The sequence below is a fragment of the Eptesicus fuscus genome, chromosome 7 (assembly GCF_027574615.1).
Source record: "Eptesicus fuscus isolate TK198812 chromosome 7, DD_ASM_mEF_20220401, whole genome shotgun sequence".
Taxonomy (NCBI): Eukaryota; Metazoa; Chordata; class Mammalia; order Chiroptera; family Vespertilionidae; genus Eptesicus; species Eptesicus fuscus.
The window spans coordinates 60,507,144-60,523,320 of NC_072479.1; the positions used below are offsets into that span (position 1 = coordinate 60,507,144).

The following is a 16,177-nucleotide window of genomic DNA, read 5'->3' on the forward strand; positions in this document are numbered from 1 at the left end:
TTTCCCCATTAGAGTGTTGGAAGCCGCCCATTGTCTTCACTAGCAGAGGGGTGTTGACAAGGAACCTTGAAGGCTGGAGACCTTGAGCTCTGAAAGGTCAGAGCTCTGCACCCACTGTTTAGTTGAGACAATGGTAGCTGAAGCAACTTCCACCTTTTAGTTTTATGTAAATCCTTGCTGATTGGCTATTGTTGGAATTGCCTGCCTAAGGGCTATGGGTGTATCCCAAAACCTGAATAAAAGAGATAGCAAGGCCAGAGCAAAGGGGAGTCCTTCCTCTTGAACTGGGCTCCCGCCTGGCCACCAATATTTCCAAATTAATATTTTCTAGACTCTTTCATTTGTGTGTGTCCTCCTCCAGAGCCCAAACCCTGAACCTGAAACCTGAACCATGTGGGACGTGGGGTGGGGGGCACTCACAACTGGCGCCTTCAATGTGGGACCTCTAGAGGAGATGATATTTCGCCTAGAGCGAAGAAAGGAAGAATACACCAAAAGGGTGGGGAAGAATTCACCGAAAAGGTGGGGAAGAATTCACACTATAGGTGAGGGAAATTCACCGCACTCAAAGCCTACGATCAGCTGCAGAAGTCTTGATCTGTAAGTAGGGTGAGAATGTCTTTTTCACCCAGGCTAATGGGGCAGAATTAGGTTATAAAGTAAACTTTATTATAAACTTTTGGTTTGCATGCTTAAGGAATTAAAGTTTTAGAAGGTATTCTCTTACAGTTTTTGTTTGATGTTATAGAACATAACCCTTGCCCTAACCGGTTTGGCTCAATGGATAGAGCGTCGGCCTGCGGACTCAAGGGTCCCAGGTTCGATTCCGGTCAAGGGCATATACCTTGGTTGTGGGCACATCCCCAGTAGGAGGAGGCAGCTGATTGATGTTTCTCTCTCATCAATGTTTCTAACTCTCTATCCCTCTCCTTTCCTCTCTGTAAAAAATCAATAAAATATATTAAAAAAAAAAAAAAGAACATAACCCTTGGTTTCCTGAAGAAGGTACATTAGATCTTGAATGTTTGGCAAAAAGTTGGTCAAAACTTGAAAAAAGCTCAGCAGCAGGGGAAAAAACTTGCGTCCAAACTGTTTCTCCATGGGGAACACAATATTGCATTTGTTAGAGCCTTTTAGAGATGAGGAGGAGTCTCCGCCCCTGGCTCCCTCCACTACTTTGTGGAAGGAGAGCTTGGTGGGCTTTTACCAGCAAAAGGGGACCCTCAGGGAGCTTTTAGTAAATGTATGCAGGGACTTACAGAGTCATTTTCTGATTTTGTGGCTCGTCTCACTCAAGCAGTGAGATGACAGATTCAACATGAGACAGCAGGAGATATTTTAATTCAACAATTAGCTTATGAAAATGCACATGCTGATCAATTGGTTGCTTTATTAAAAGAAGCCTTAGAATCTCATCAGCTTTTACATCAGCCTGCCAAAATGTTGTCTAAACAATTCTCAATCACTCGGCAACAGGCAAAACAGATTATTAAGGAATGTCCCACTTGCATGTTACATCTACCTCAAAGGCCTAACACAGGAGTCAACCCTAGAGGTTTGCTAAGAGACCATATCTGGCAAATGGATGTAACACATTATACTTCCTTTGGACGCCTTGGGGCATTACAAGTCTCTGTAGACAACTTTTCAAAAGTCATATGGGCTACTGCATCTACAGGAGAAACAGCAAAACAGGTTATTAATCATTGCCTAGCTGCTTTTGCCATCATGGGAATTCCAAAAATTACTAAAACTGATAATGAGCCTGCTTACACAAGCTGTCATTTCCAGGAATTTTGTAAAAGGTGGAAAATTCAGCACATTACTGGAATATCATATAATTCCCAAGGACAGGCCATTATTGAACGATAGCATCAGTGGCTAAAATCCCAACTTGAAAAACAAAAAGGGGGGATTATGGAGAAATCACCTCCGGGTAGGCTGCACCAAGCTTTAATTACTTTAAATTTTTTCACTTGTGATGCTGATGGCAAGACATCTATGGAGTTACACTGGTGTCAGAATAAAACAAAGGAAAATGGTCTAGTTAAATAGAGAGATCCCGAATCTGGTTTATGGAAGGGACCTGTTCCATTATTAATGTTTGGCAGAGGGTATGCTTGTATATTTTCAGAGAATTTTTCCAAACCCGTGTTGATTCCTGCTAGAAATATTAAACTGCAACATGGATCCAAGAGAGAAACTAGCCAGATTAATAAGAACCTTGTGCTTGGAGCCACACCTTGAAGCTGCAAACAATCAACTACCTCAGCCAGAGAGCAGCGACTACAGGCAATCCACTGAAGATGAGGAGCAGGAGAATGACAAGCCCAACAACAAACCGCCCGGAGGTCACCTGGGGCATGGTAAAGAAGACGGTACAGAAAGCTTAGCGAATTTGTGAGGAGAACAGAACTCCAAGAACTCCTGAGAATGTCTTTCTTGCCATGCTAGCAGTAATCAGCTGTGTGGTAATATTACCTGGGGCAAATGGGGAAGCATTTTAGACTTATGTTCCTGACGCTCCATGGGTAAGACCCCTTACGTGGGCTGATCCCCCGCCTAATGTAGTCACCAATAATACTAAACACTTTGGTCATCCAGGAGGACTACGGGTGGGGCAAGGAAGTATATTGGCAAAGTATAATTACACAGGTGTCGCCACCCAGCTTCCCTTTAGTATGACACAAAATCAAACCACTGCTCCTTTGTGTGTAAAATTAAAGAAAGGCTTCTGGCTAGCATGGACACCAAAGGAGGGGGAGGCAAAAGCCCAAATACGTCTACTATCACTACTTGCTCCAGGGAGAGGTGCAGAAAATGTAACTAAGACCTTGTCTATACAGAAAGGAATTGATAGCCAGTTTGAAATTGAATTGACGTCATTAAGGTCTACAGTCTTGTGGATGGGTGATAAAATCCATGGCCTAGAGCAAACTCTTTAGTCAACAGTGGTACCTCATTTTGTCCAGAAACAGCCTCTTTAGCATGGCATTTAAGACCCTTCATCATCTGACCTTACTTACCTAATGATAGTCAATGATAGTCATCTGAAAGAAATGTTCTTTATCTTACATGCAACTCTCCAGCCATATTGAACTTCTTGGATTTATTTGAAAAAGAAGCAGTAAAATGTGGCCAAGTTCTGGGGTTTGAACTCAGAGGGACCTGGATTTTAAAAAATTGTTGAAGGAACCTGCTGGGCAGTTTAGGTGGTTAGAGCATCAGCCCAATACGCCAAGGTTGCAGGTTTGACAGGGCACATACAAAAAGCAACCAATGAATGCATAAACAAATGGAACAAATTGATGTTTCTCTCTCTCTCTTCCCCCCAAAAATCAATCAATAAAATAATAAAAATTTGATAATGCCCTCGGCAGTCCCGGATCTGTCTCTTGCTTCAACAGTGTTTAGACGGAACAGATCCAGGGATGCCCCTACTTTCAGCCTCCGACCACTTTCCAGCATCTTATCCAGTCACCACCTTCAGAACCACCTCTGAGACCAGCCAACACACCTTTTTTTCCCCACTGTAACTCCTTATTTTGGACCAACCATGAGCTCCCAAATTCGTCAGAATTATTCCACCGAGATGAAGGCTGTGGTCAACTGCCTGGCCAACCTGCATCTGCGGCCTCTCACACCTACCTCTCTCTGGGCTTCTATTTTGACCTTGATGGTGGGCTCTCGAGGATGTGGGCTACTTCTTCCTCGAGTTGGCAGAGAAGAAGCGTGAAGGTGCCGAGCATCTCTTAAAATTTCAAAACCAGTGCAGTGGTCGCATTCTCTTCCAGGATGTGCTGAAGCCTCCCAAGATGAGTGGGGCAAAACTCAGGACACCATGGGAGCCACCCTGACCTTAGAGAGGAACCTGAACCAGGCCCTCTTGGAGCTGCAGGCCCTGGGTTCTACCTCCACAGACAGTCTCTGTGACTTCCTGGGGAACCACTTCCTGGATGAGAAGGTGAAACGCATCAAGAAGAGGGGCAACACCTGACTAACCACCCGTGGCTGACCGGCCCCCAGGCTAGGCTGGACAAGTATCTCTTTGAAAGGCTCACAACTAGGAGCTTTTGGAGCCCAGAGGCCTTTGAGGGGCCCCTCTGCATTCCCCTGGTATCTGGCTTTTAACTGAGCCTCTCTCTGAAACTATCAGCCATTCTTTTAACCACCCTGGAGCCCTGTTCTATGCTTTGGACCAAATGGAAATAAAGCTTGTTGCAGCGAAAAAATAAATAAAAATAAAAATTTGTTGAAGTCTTTTTTTTTTTTTAAGATACTATCAAGTTAATGAATTTTATTCCTATTCCTGGTCTGCTAAGTTAAAAAAAATCACATGTTGATACTGGACTATATCAGAAAAATCCTATATCTTTTGAGATGATTATAATTTTTCTTCTTTAATCTCTAATATGTTGAAAGACATAGTTTTCTTTTTTCTTGATTGTTTTTTAAATTATTATTTAAAAATTTAAACACATCCTGTATTTCTTGTATAAACCCACTGGGTTATAATTTATTGTTCTTTTTACATATTCCTAGTTTAGTTTTCCAGGATGTAAAAATCCCAATGCATTTATAAAAAAAGGTATAATGCCTCATGATTTCATAATGACACTCTTATTCACTTTTAGATTAAAGAGTTTTAACTAAACTTTTATCTTACATCTGCACATTCTTCTCCACACATTGGCCATCTTGGTTCTTAAGGACACCAAGAATGATAGAATTAAAATATAATCTAATTGCGTAGTTGCTTTATCCTATCTAATAAAGAGGGGATATGCTAATTGACCCTCATGCCATTGCAAAGATGGCAGCACCCACAGCCAATAAGGAGGGAATATGCTAATTGACTGCCACACCCTCAAAGATGGCACTGCCCACAGCCACAAGATGGTGGTGCCCAGTCCCCTCAGCCCCACCAGGGCCTGCATGCCTGCCTCCGGAGTTCCCCAGTCCCCTCAGCCCCCCAGCCACTCAGAGCCAGCCCAAGGCACAGGCAAGCCTTGGATGGCGGCTGCCCAGCCGATGCCCGAGGTGCAGGCAAGCCTTGGATGGCGGCTGCCCAGCCACCCAGGGCTGCCTGAGGCTCAGGTAACCAGGGCTGGCTGAGGCTTGCGCTGTCGGCAGTGGCAGCAGCAGAGATGTGATGGGGGCGTTGTCTTCCCCTGATCGCTGGGTCGCCTCTCACCCCTGAGGGCTTCTGGACTGTGAGAGGGGACAGGCCAGGCTGAGGGACCCCCCACTCCATTGCATGGATTTTCATGCACTGGGCCTCTAGTTATGTAGATAATATGCAGGGGTAGATAAAAGTAGATTTACAGTTATGAGTATATGAAATAGAGTTTATTCTTGTATTAGTATTTATTATTGCATTATTTATTTGTATTACATGTAAACCTATTTCCCAACTTTGTATATGTATGTATGTATTGGGATTTTTGCATCTGGGTTTATGAAGTGAAACTGCCCAGTAATTTTTTTTTTATTGTTTTGTTGTCATGGTTATGCTATTCTCAGAAAATAACTTGAACTTCTATCATCTCTTTCCATTCTTTGAACTAGTGTAAGATTAGTTATTTCTTCAATGAATACTTAGTAAAACTTGTCTATGGAGTCATATGGGGCTGGAGGGTTTTTTTTTTTTTTGTTTTGTTTTTTTGTGTGTGTGTGTGTGTGTGTGTGAAGATTTTTGTTTTCTGACTCAATTTATTTAATGGTATCTGATTGTTAAACTTTATTGTTTCTTGCATCAGTTTCGGTAAGTTATATTTTTTCTAGGAATTTGTCCTTTCACATAAATCTTCAAATTTATTACAAAGTTGTTTGTACTATAATCTTTACTTGAAGACTGAATCGTATTAGTGATTCTCTTTTTTTATTTTTGTTATTGGTTAACAGTGCAGTCTTCCTTTTTCTCTCAGTAGTAATTCTCCCAGTTCTGTAGTCTATGGTGCATAACCAAACTCAAAGGATTTGGGATTTAAGTATCCAATGAATTCTGAGAAAGAGAACTTAGCAGGTGTGAGGGCAGAATAAGCCAAAAGAATTCCTAAATTGCTGTGACAAAGGGTCAGAGGCAGGAAGGGTTATCCTTAGAGTAATGGATCCTCCCATCCCCTCTAATGCTTTACATTTCACAGTAAGTCCATCTCAACCCTGGCCGAGCCCCTCTAGGAATCAGAACACTACCTCCCACCCAGGTTCCAGCCACTACACGGGGACTCCTAGTGCCACCCACTTTTACTCAGTTTTCCTGGTAATATGAGTTACTTATCAAATGCAGATAAATTCTAGGCACTATGGGTATAGCAGTGAGTTAAACAGAAACAATCCCAATTGTTACAGTCTAGAGTCTAAAAGGGGAGATAAAGATTAAATACTTTCACAAACACTCACATTACAATTCTGAGGTTGTTACAGAGACAAAGACAGAACCTATCCCACAGCTCCGGGAGGCCTCCTCCCTGGGAAAGTGAGATGAGATCTGCAGGACAAGGAGAAATTAACTAAGAATGAGAGAATTGAAGAGAAGTTGGAGGAAACACTGCAGGCAGAGGGAAGACTTGTGCAAAAGCCCAGGAGCAGAGGAAAGATGGTACAAACGTGAAGCCACTGTAGCCCAAAGCAAGGAGTTTGGTCTTTATCCTAAGTCCGAGGAAGAGTTCCTGAGGCTTTATTTTTTATTTTTAACAAAGGAGTAAAAAGTTTTGCATTTTCCGAAGATTCCCTGGGTGGCAGTGTGAAAAATAGATGACCAGGGGAAAGATAGGTGTGGCCATAAGGAGATAATTAAAAGGTATTGTAGTCTTTCAGGTGAGATGAGATAGTGTCGTGAATTAGAATGACTATAAACTTGGTAAGAAATGGATAGAAAAGTGTTGATGAAGTTGGACTAGTCCCAGAGACCTCCATCCATCATGGGTTCTGTTCCTTCTCTACACTTCCACTAGACTGCTTTCTTCCCTTTTCCCTCCCCTGTCCATTTTCACCTCTTCGTTATTGAAAAGGAAGCTCACACTGTCTCTCTAGTGCCCTCTGGTGGTCATAAGTAGTCACTGCGTTCATGTCTGCAGGGCCACGCTCCCTTTGAAACCTGAAGGGAAGAATTCCTTCCTTGATTCTTCCTAGCTTCTGATGGTTTGTCAGCAATTTTTGGCATTCCTTCGCTTGCAACGTCATAACATCAACTAATTACATCTCCAATGACCCTACTTCCAAATTAGCTCACATTCTGAGAGTTATGACATCAACGTATTTTTCTGGGAGGACATAATTCAACCGATTAACACCAAGTAATTAGTGTCAGAGCTGGTGCAAGAATCTAGATAATTCATGAGTAAGAACGCTTTACTTGGTGCCCTATACTAGTCTGTATTCTTTTTTTTTTTTTTTAATATATTTTATTGATTTTTTACAGAGAGGAAGAGAGAGGGATAGACAGTTAGAAACATCGATGAGAGAGAAACATCGATCAGCTGCCTCCTGCACAACCCCTACTGGGGATGTGCCCGCAACCAAGGTACATGCCCTTGACCGGAATCGAACCCGGGACCTTTCAGTCCGCAGGCTGACGCTCTATCCACTGAGCCAAACCGGTTTCGGCAACTAGTCTGTATTCTTATAATGCATTTATCCCACATGCATTGGATATAACTCTAAATTTTAGTTGAACTTTCCTTTTAGGCAGAGTGTATGTAGTTTATAGAGATTTATATTGTTGTCTTGCTTATGGTTGACCCTTACCAGTTTCATTTTTTAAACAGCTTTATTGAGGCATAATTGATGTACAATATTTTGTACATATTTAAAGTATGCAATTTTGTAGATTTTTTTTTTTATAGCAAAGGTGGAAATTTATTGATGAACAAGTACAGACTCCCACGTGGGGAGGCAGAAAGAGTCCCCTGTAGATTTTGATATATGTATAAATCCATGAAACCTCAATATAGTAAGCATCTTTAGTACTATGAAAACTTTCCTTGTATTCCTGTGAAGGGTCTCCTTCCCATTCCTGCTACCCCCACATTCCTTTTTTTAAAAAGAAATATTTTTATTGATTTCAGAGAGGAAGGTAGAGGGAGAGAGAGAGATGGAAACATCAATGATGAGAGAGAATCATTAGTTGGCTGCCTCCTGCACACCCCCCACTGGGGATCGAGCCCGCAACCTGGGTATGTGCCCTGACTGGGAATCAAACTGTGACCTCCTTGTTCATAGGTCGATGCTCACACACTGAACCACACCGGTTGGGCTCCCCACATTCCCAAACAACACTGATCTGCTTTCTTTGATATACGTAGATTAGTTTGTATTTTCTAAAGTTTTATATAAATGGAATTATACAGTATGTACTCTATTTTTTTTTTTTTGCCTGGCTTTCATTCAGTATAATTATTTTGAGCTTCAACCATATTATTGTTTGTATCAATAGTTTGTTCTCCTTTTTTTTTTTTAATATACTTTATTGATTTTTTACAGAGAGGAAGAGAGAGGGATAGAGAGTTCATCGATGAGAGAGAAACATCGATCAGCTGCCTCCTGCACACCCCCCACTGGGGATGTGCCCGCAACCAAGGTACATGCCCCTGACCAGAATCGAACCTGGGACCCTTGAGTCCGCAGGCCGACGCTCTATCCACTGAGCCAAACCGGCTTCGGCTGTTCTCCTTTTTGTGTGTGTGTGTGTGTGTTGTACTCATTCGAGGACATTTTTCCATTGGTTTTTAGAGAGAGTGGAAGCGATGGGGAGAGACAGAGAAACATTGATGTGAGAGGGACACATTGATTGGTTGCCTCCCACATGCTCCCCAACAGGGATTGAACCTGGTTCGTGTTCCTGGGTCTGGTGGATTGTAGGTCGACTAAGTGGGTGGGAGGATCTACTTTAGCAGCCAGGACTTAGGCAGGGTTCAAGTCTGTTCCATACGTTTCATTCTGGAGCTCAGGTGGTGGAGGTGCAGTGGCTACCTGGAGCATGCTCTCTTCTGACAATCACTGGAGCACAAGACGCCAAAGAAGACCATGCAAGCACATTTTTAGTTTCTACTTTGTCACACGGGCTAACATTCCATTGGCAAAGCATGTTACATGGCCAATTTCAACATCCATGTGGTGGGGAAATAATCCTTGTCCACTGCAGTGCTCTGGAAGATCACATGACAGATGAAGGCGTAATTCACTCTACCTCAGGAAGCCACAGGGTTCTTGGATAGTTGTGAGAACTTACCTTGCAGCCTCTTGGAACATGGAGGTACAGAGAACTTGCTCCAAAAAAAAAAAACTGGGGGAGGATTAGCCCTGATAAGGAGCTGTGTTATACTGGTGCCAGAACACAAGCTGGCCTCTTTATTTCCTCCTAGCTGTACCTTCCTGTTTCTCTGTTCCTTTCTTCTCCTACCTAGGAATCTTCAGCTGGGGCTCAGCCATGGTGATACCAATCAGACAAGGAATGGAGTCCAGCCAGCAGTTGTAGCAACAGCAGCAGGAGTGGGGCTATCCATTCAGAGAGCTGGCTACCTGCCGCATGAGCAGCAAGGCCATGGCAGAGGCCATCAGAGAATGAGACCTCAGTGTCCTGCTTTCCATAACACGGAGTGTGGCCAAATAAGCAGTCTCCAAAGGTACTTTGTAAATGGTTAAAAGATATTATATCAGGAGATTAAATGGGAAACTCTTTGTTTTAGTTTCAGCTGCGGCCTTAGACAATAGATGCCACATTTCAAAGCGAATTGGAAGACCACAAATATTTACAAAAGGAGATTGGAGAAATATACTTTTGCATCTTTAGTTGATATTCCAATGTCAGTCTATAAAAGATGTGGGAGAGGTCAAGAAAAGAGCTGGAGAGAAGAGGGGTAGCTTCCTGAGACAGAGTTCGTGTACTTTCATGATTTGAGGGTGACTAGAGAAGCCATGATAGTTGCCTGAGTTTTTAATCCAGAGGCAAGAAAAGAACCCACCCCACAGAATAAATGCAAAGGTATGGTGGGACGAAGAAATGCTCTTATATGGTTATATCCCATGAGTCAGACTGTATGTTTGAAACACTTACATTACTGGAATGTGATTATGATTTACTTTATTAAGTGATTTATTAGTTACTATGGCAGAAATTGCTAGTTGTCCACTGCAGTAGAACAAAAGTAGTACCTACGTAGGTACTACGTTTCCCAGGCGCCCTTGCAGCTAGGAATGGCATGTGATTAAATTCTATATTTGGAGTATAAATGGAAGGGACATGTGCCTTTTCTAGGCCTTAAAACATAGCATATGTGTTTCTCCACACTTATTCTTCTTCCTGAAAATCGGAGTAGGAAGTGCCTTCAAACCAGCTTTGTCCAAGTAGGTAAAGACAGTACCCAGGGCAGTGCTTCTCAAATGTTTCTCTGCATAAGAATCACCCAGGGAGTTTTTTGTTTTTTTAAAAAATATATTTTATTGATTTTTTTTTTTTACAGAGAGGAAGGAAGAGGGATAGAGAGCTAGAAACATCGATGAGAGAGAAACATCCATCAGCCGCCTCCTGCAACCCCCCACAGGGGATGTGCCCGCAACCAAGGTCCATGCCCTTGACCGGAATTGAACCTGGGATCCTTGAGTCCGCAGGCCGACGCTCTATCCACTGAGCCAAACCGGTTTTGGCTCACCCAGGGAGTTTAATAAAACAGAGGTTAAAACTAGGATTCAATAGGTCTGCAGTGGACTCAAGAATTTGCATTTCTATCTCCCAAGTGAAGCTCATACTGCTAGTCCACAGACCACACTTGGAGTAGCACTGCTGTAGAGTACGGTGGAGATGCAGGGGGAAAGAATCTGGGTTTCTGAATGTCTTGTGTGGGACAAGGGAGCTTTTCTACTGATCTTGGACTGTTTTGTGAGAGCACCATATTTTTGGGACTCTATTATAGTAGCTTAATCATTTACCCTAGCCTACATAATCATCCTGATGTTCTGCCAATTCTTCCCCATGTCTAAACCAAATCTCTCCCACAATTCTCTTCTGTTTTATCTTGAACTTTCCTTCATGGTTATGGAGAATAATATTAGCCACCTTTACTAAATGAATTTCAAAGAAGCTGGATCTAGAATGCTATAGTCAGCTGTCAGTTCGCTTAGATGGGTAACCCATTTCTCAGGGAAGGATTTTACCTCAAGTATCTTTCCAGAGGAGATATGGTGGGCTTGGAGAGAACAGGATTTCCATGTAGCAAATCTCCATCACGACCCAGCCCTTAAACATGCTACTTGAAAGACAGCTGAATTTCAGTAATTTTTATTTTGGAGGCAAAGATGGGGGAACATTCAGAGCTTCCTAGGACCTTGAAGAATTGCCCTGCCATCTGGGCCACCTTCTCCAGGAGCCATGTTCAAGGACAGTCTCACAGCTGACAGCCGGCCAGGTATTGGGATAAATCCCTATTTTTGCAGTGATTTACCCAGGCCACCCTAAGGATAGAGAAATAAAACATAGATCAAAGGCAGAGTCAGAAGTCTGTAAGGGCTCGATGGAGAGGGAATGCAGGGCCTGCAGGCTGGAGTCTATTTATGTTGTGGAAGAGTCTTAGGTATTGAAGGCTTGCCCACCTGAGACACAAGTGGGTGGGTGCTGCAGTGATACCTGGGGTGAAAACATCACAATATTATTCTGCCTCATTTCACCTCAGGAGAACAGTCTCAACTCCTTACAAAGCTCAGGGAAAATCCTACAACAGAGATGCTGCTCACATCAGCATCCTAGACACAGTCTGGGCCCATCCCTGACAGAGTGGCTGGTCTCTGCCCTTCACAGTCTCCTTACCAAGCAGACATCCCGTTAGGATCTTTCACAACCCTCTTGATACAGTTGATGTCGTCATTGATGTTATCATCCAGAAATTCTGAAAGGAAAAGTGGATGAGCGCAGAGGGAAAAAAATCCCCTTTCCTGTTTTAATAATTAATCATTTTTTGAAGAGTCCCAAAGGAAATTTGAGATTCCGAAACCCTTTATCTCTGGAGCCCTTCAGGGGGGTTGCCTTTCATTTTGCCAGGATTTGGTGCCTTTGCTAAGAATCTGTTTTTGAGCCCTGTTCTCTCCAGAGGGCATCCAGGACTTGATGGACTAGAGAGAGCCTTTGTTTCAGGCATCTGCTTAGTGTGTCCCGAGTGCTATGTGCGTTTATGGATTGGTGATGCAGAGGTGTCCGTGTCAGGAATGGGGTAGCATGTCTTAAGAGATGGGGACTCATGAAGGTGAGGCTTAGTCAAGGGTCAGTGTATCTCCCTCCCCCCTTTTCAGCAGAAGGGTCTCTGTGGAATCCTGTTTTAGTGTGAGGACTACTTAGGGCCCTTTTATTTTGTATACTCAGCTCCCACAGTGCATGCTGAGGGTCAGGTGTTAGGGAGTAATGCATTGAATTTGGCACTTATTTTATCTGCCCCCTCTCCACCCAGCCCTCAGAGGGGATAGAGTCCTTACTGCTGCACATTATGTTGCAGGCATTTTCTGAGGGATACTTGTTGTCTTTGCACCACCACTTGTTGTTCAGCTGGAAGAGCCCATAGTCACTACTGCCATTGGAGTTTTTTCCATTAAAAGCCCGGGTGTTGAAGTTACTCTCATACTGAGCCATGCAGACCCCTGTGTCAGAGAGAGCAAAAGGTGTGGATAAAAAAGGGATCTCCATAATAAGATTCAACTTGTGCTTTACTAGAGCTACCAGAAAGGAAAAGTCCATTAAGACTGAAATGCAAAGACTATGAGACCCTCAATGTTAGAGGTCATTTGTAATCCAGATGTATTCCCAGGCTTAAGCAATAATGAGGCCATGGTAAGCATGTAATAACAATTTGTTAAATATTTGGAATGCCCAATCATTAATCACAGTCTGTCCCACAATCTAACCTTTCCAGCCTCACCTTCCAGGCAAATATCCAATTCTTGCCATGTATATGCACTTTTGCTCTGTATCCCAAGGTATATGCAAGAGAAGAGGTGGAGAGGTAGTGGAGGAGAATCCTAGGAAGGAATTCTAGACAAACTATCTTTGAGGGTAATAAGAAAGAGAAGGTTTGGCATGGAGAAAAATGAAGATATTCAAGAGAAGTTAAAATAGTTTCATGTGTACCTACCAATGTGATAGATGACTCTCAATCCTTTTCATTGCCTCGCCTTCTATTCTCACGATCCCCATCTAACTCCCTTGTGACACTCGTAGAACAACCTTAGACAAACTTAGCCGATGTAGGTTATTTTTGGCAGAGGAGAGGGTGGGAGGCAACACCTATTGTGCTACAATGACCTGGACTAAAAAGAATGCAGGTGAAAGCAAAGATGATGGCCGCAAAACTAAAAGGAGGTAGGTTAGGTTTTGCGTATGTCCAAGGAAATATTCCAAGCCATTGGGTGGGAAGGTGATTTGGGGGAGAAGCAAAAGAAAATCTGTGATAGGATAACTCCTGGTGGAAAGAGAGAAAAGGAGAACCCAATAGGAATTACAAGGCAGAGGAGACAGAGACAAGAACGGACAGGGGAGTGGAGAAAGCTGGTTTGGGGAGTTTGCTGGGTTGGGGAAGAAGGCCGCTTTGAGCAGAGACAGAAAGGACGGATGAGTAGTTCATACTCACAGTTTGCCAAGCTGTAGCCATGGAAGCCATCCATTCCATGAGCCTTCAGCTGGCGGGCCAGCTCACACTTGGAGAAGACTTTGGCATTGTAAGCTGCAAAGAAGCAGCTGAAGAGAGAGATGATCAGAATTGCCCTCATTTTTGCAGCTAGTGCAATCCGAGAACTGCTATGTCCAGGACACGCTTGTCTCTTATACCCTGTGGACACAAAGGTGTCTCTGAGTGAACAGTTGTGCTGGCATCTGTGCCAGGAAGAAGGACTTGGCTGCCCAAGGCTAATTCCCCAAGCTGGTCTTGCCAGTGTAAATTTCAAGGAAGGGGATGTAACCAAGAATGGTACCAGGAATAAAGTCTCAATGAGGAAGCAGGCAGTCCTAGATTTGGGCCAGTGCATGGGGGTAGGGGGTGGGGGGTGGAATGGGGAAAGAAGGGGATGGTAGGAGAAAGAAGTGTGATTTTCAAGGCTTGTGCTTTGTTGGAATGTCCCCAGAGGAGGTTGTCCTATATGCTTTGTGGAACTTTGCCTGTCTGTATTGTTTCGCATCTTGTTGCAATTTTGAATTCTCTGTCATTTATATCACACTAGAGGCCCGGTGCACAAAATTTGTGCACACTGGGGGGGGGGGGGGTGTGTATCCCTCAGTCCAGCCTACACCCTCTCCAATCTGGGGCCTCTTGGGGGATGTCAGACTGCTGGTTTAGGGGTCGGGCCTAAACCGGCAGTTGGACATCCCTCTCACAATCCGGGACTGCTGGTTCCTAACTGCTCACCTGCTTGCCTGATTGTCCCTAACCACTTCTGCCTGCCAGCCTAATCGCCCCCTAACCACTACCCTGCTGGCCTGATTGATGCCTAACTGCTCCCCTGCTGGCTTGGTCACTCCCAGCTGGCCCGATCGCCCCCAACTGCCCTCCCTTGCAGGCCCAGTCACCCCCAACTGCCCTCTCCTGCCAGCCTGCTCGCCCCCATCTGCCCTCCCCTGCTGGCCTGGTTGTCCCCAACTGCCCTCCCCTGCTGGTCTGATCTCACCCCAATGCCCTTCCCTGCAGGCCTGGTCGCCCCCAACTGCTCTCCCCTGCTGTCCTGATCTCGCTCCCAACTTCCGTCCTCTGCAGGCCTGGTCGCCCCCAATTGCCCTCCCCTGGTTGTCTCTAACTGCCCTCCCCTGCCGGCCTGGTCATGTGCCCTTGACCAGAATCGAACCTGGGGCCCTTGAGTCCGCAGGCCACGCTCTATCCACTGAGCCAAACTGATTAGGGCAGGAGAAAACTCTTTTAGTTACTTCCCAGAGTACTTCCAACATCCATCTTCATGTCCCTAAAGAATACCACCACACTCCCATCCCAAGTATTTATTTTTAGCCTCCATTTCTTGTCTGACAAGAGTTTCTTCATCTCTTGCTTCTTCCAGTCTAGATTATTAATATTCTTAAATATAGGGCCTAGAGCTAAATGAAAATACATCAAAATCTCTATGATTCCTGATAATTTTGAGCTTTAGGGGAGAAAGTTAAATAAATTCATTCATTGCAAAATAAATTTTAGGAAGATCTGAAATAACTCTGGGAGGGTGCAGATAAATGACCAAAAAGCTTGGGTACTAGCAAATATAAGGAGAAATTACACAATTTGTGTTTATAGATAGATGGCTTTTAATTGCTTCGACCATCCTTTATCCTAGGAATAATTTCCGCTTGATTGTAGTGTATGCTCTACAATTTTTTTATTGATTTCAGAGAGGAAGGGAGAGAGAGAGAGAGAGAGAGAGAGAGAGAGAGAGAGAGAGAGAGAGAAAGAGAGAGAGAAACACCAACAGCCTGGCATGTATTATCTTTTTAATGTGCTGTTTGATTTGTTTTGCTAGTATTTCGCTGAGCATTTTTACATCTATATTTGTTAAGAATACTGGCCTGTAGTTTTCTTGTAATATTTTTATCTAGCTCTGTTATCAGGCTAATGCTGGCCTCATCAAAAGAGTTTAGGAGGGTTCGATTTAGGAACAATTTGAGAATTGGCATTAACTTTTCTTGAATGATTGGTAGCGTTTCTCTTCAATACATCTGGTCCTGGGTTTTTCTTTGTTGGGAGGTTTTTGGTTAATGATCCATCTTTTTACTTATTATTGGTATGTTCAGATTTTCTATTTTTTCATGATTCAGATTTGGTAGTTATGTGTTTCTAGAAATTTATCTACTTCTTCTAGGTTATTTAATTTGCTGGTATGTAATTATTCATAGTAGTTTCTCATGATTCTTTATTTATTTAAAAAAATGTTTTTATTGATTTCAGAGAGGAAGGGAGAGGGAGAGAAACATCAATGAGAGAGAATCATTGATCAGCTGCCTCCTGCAAGCGCCCTACTGGGGATCAAGCCTGCAACCAGGGCATGTGCCCTGACCAGAATCAAACCTGACCTCCTGGTTCATAGGTTGGTGTTCAACCACTGAGCCACATCAGCCGGGTGACCCTTTATTTCTGTAGTATCAGTTTAATATCTCCTCTTTAATTTATAATTTTAATCTCTCTTTTTTCTTTGTAGGTCTAGCTAAAGGTTTGTCAAGTTTATC

The 16,177-nt window shown here is 43.5% G+C and overlaps 1 protein-coding gene across 1 annotated transcript; it reads right to left on the minus strand.

The window, feature by feature from the left end:
- Positions 1–11,384: 11,384 nt before the first annotated feature.
- Positions 11,385–14,924, minus strand: LOC103285244 (lysozyme C, milk isozyme). The gene is made up of 5 exons (XM_008140612.3): positions 14,894–14,924; positions 13,611–13,808; positions 12,463–12,624; positions 11,804–11,882; positions 11,385–11,451 (listed from the first exon to the last, which is right to left on the minus strand). Exons 1-5 carry the CDS (start codon positions 14,922–14,924, stop codon positions 11,385–11,387), a joined length of 537 nt encoding a protein of 178 aa, XP_008138834.2.
- Between the last annotated feature and the right edge of the window lie 1,253 nt (positions 14,925–16,177).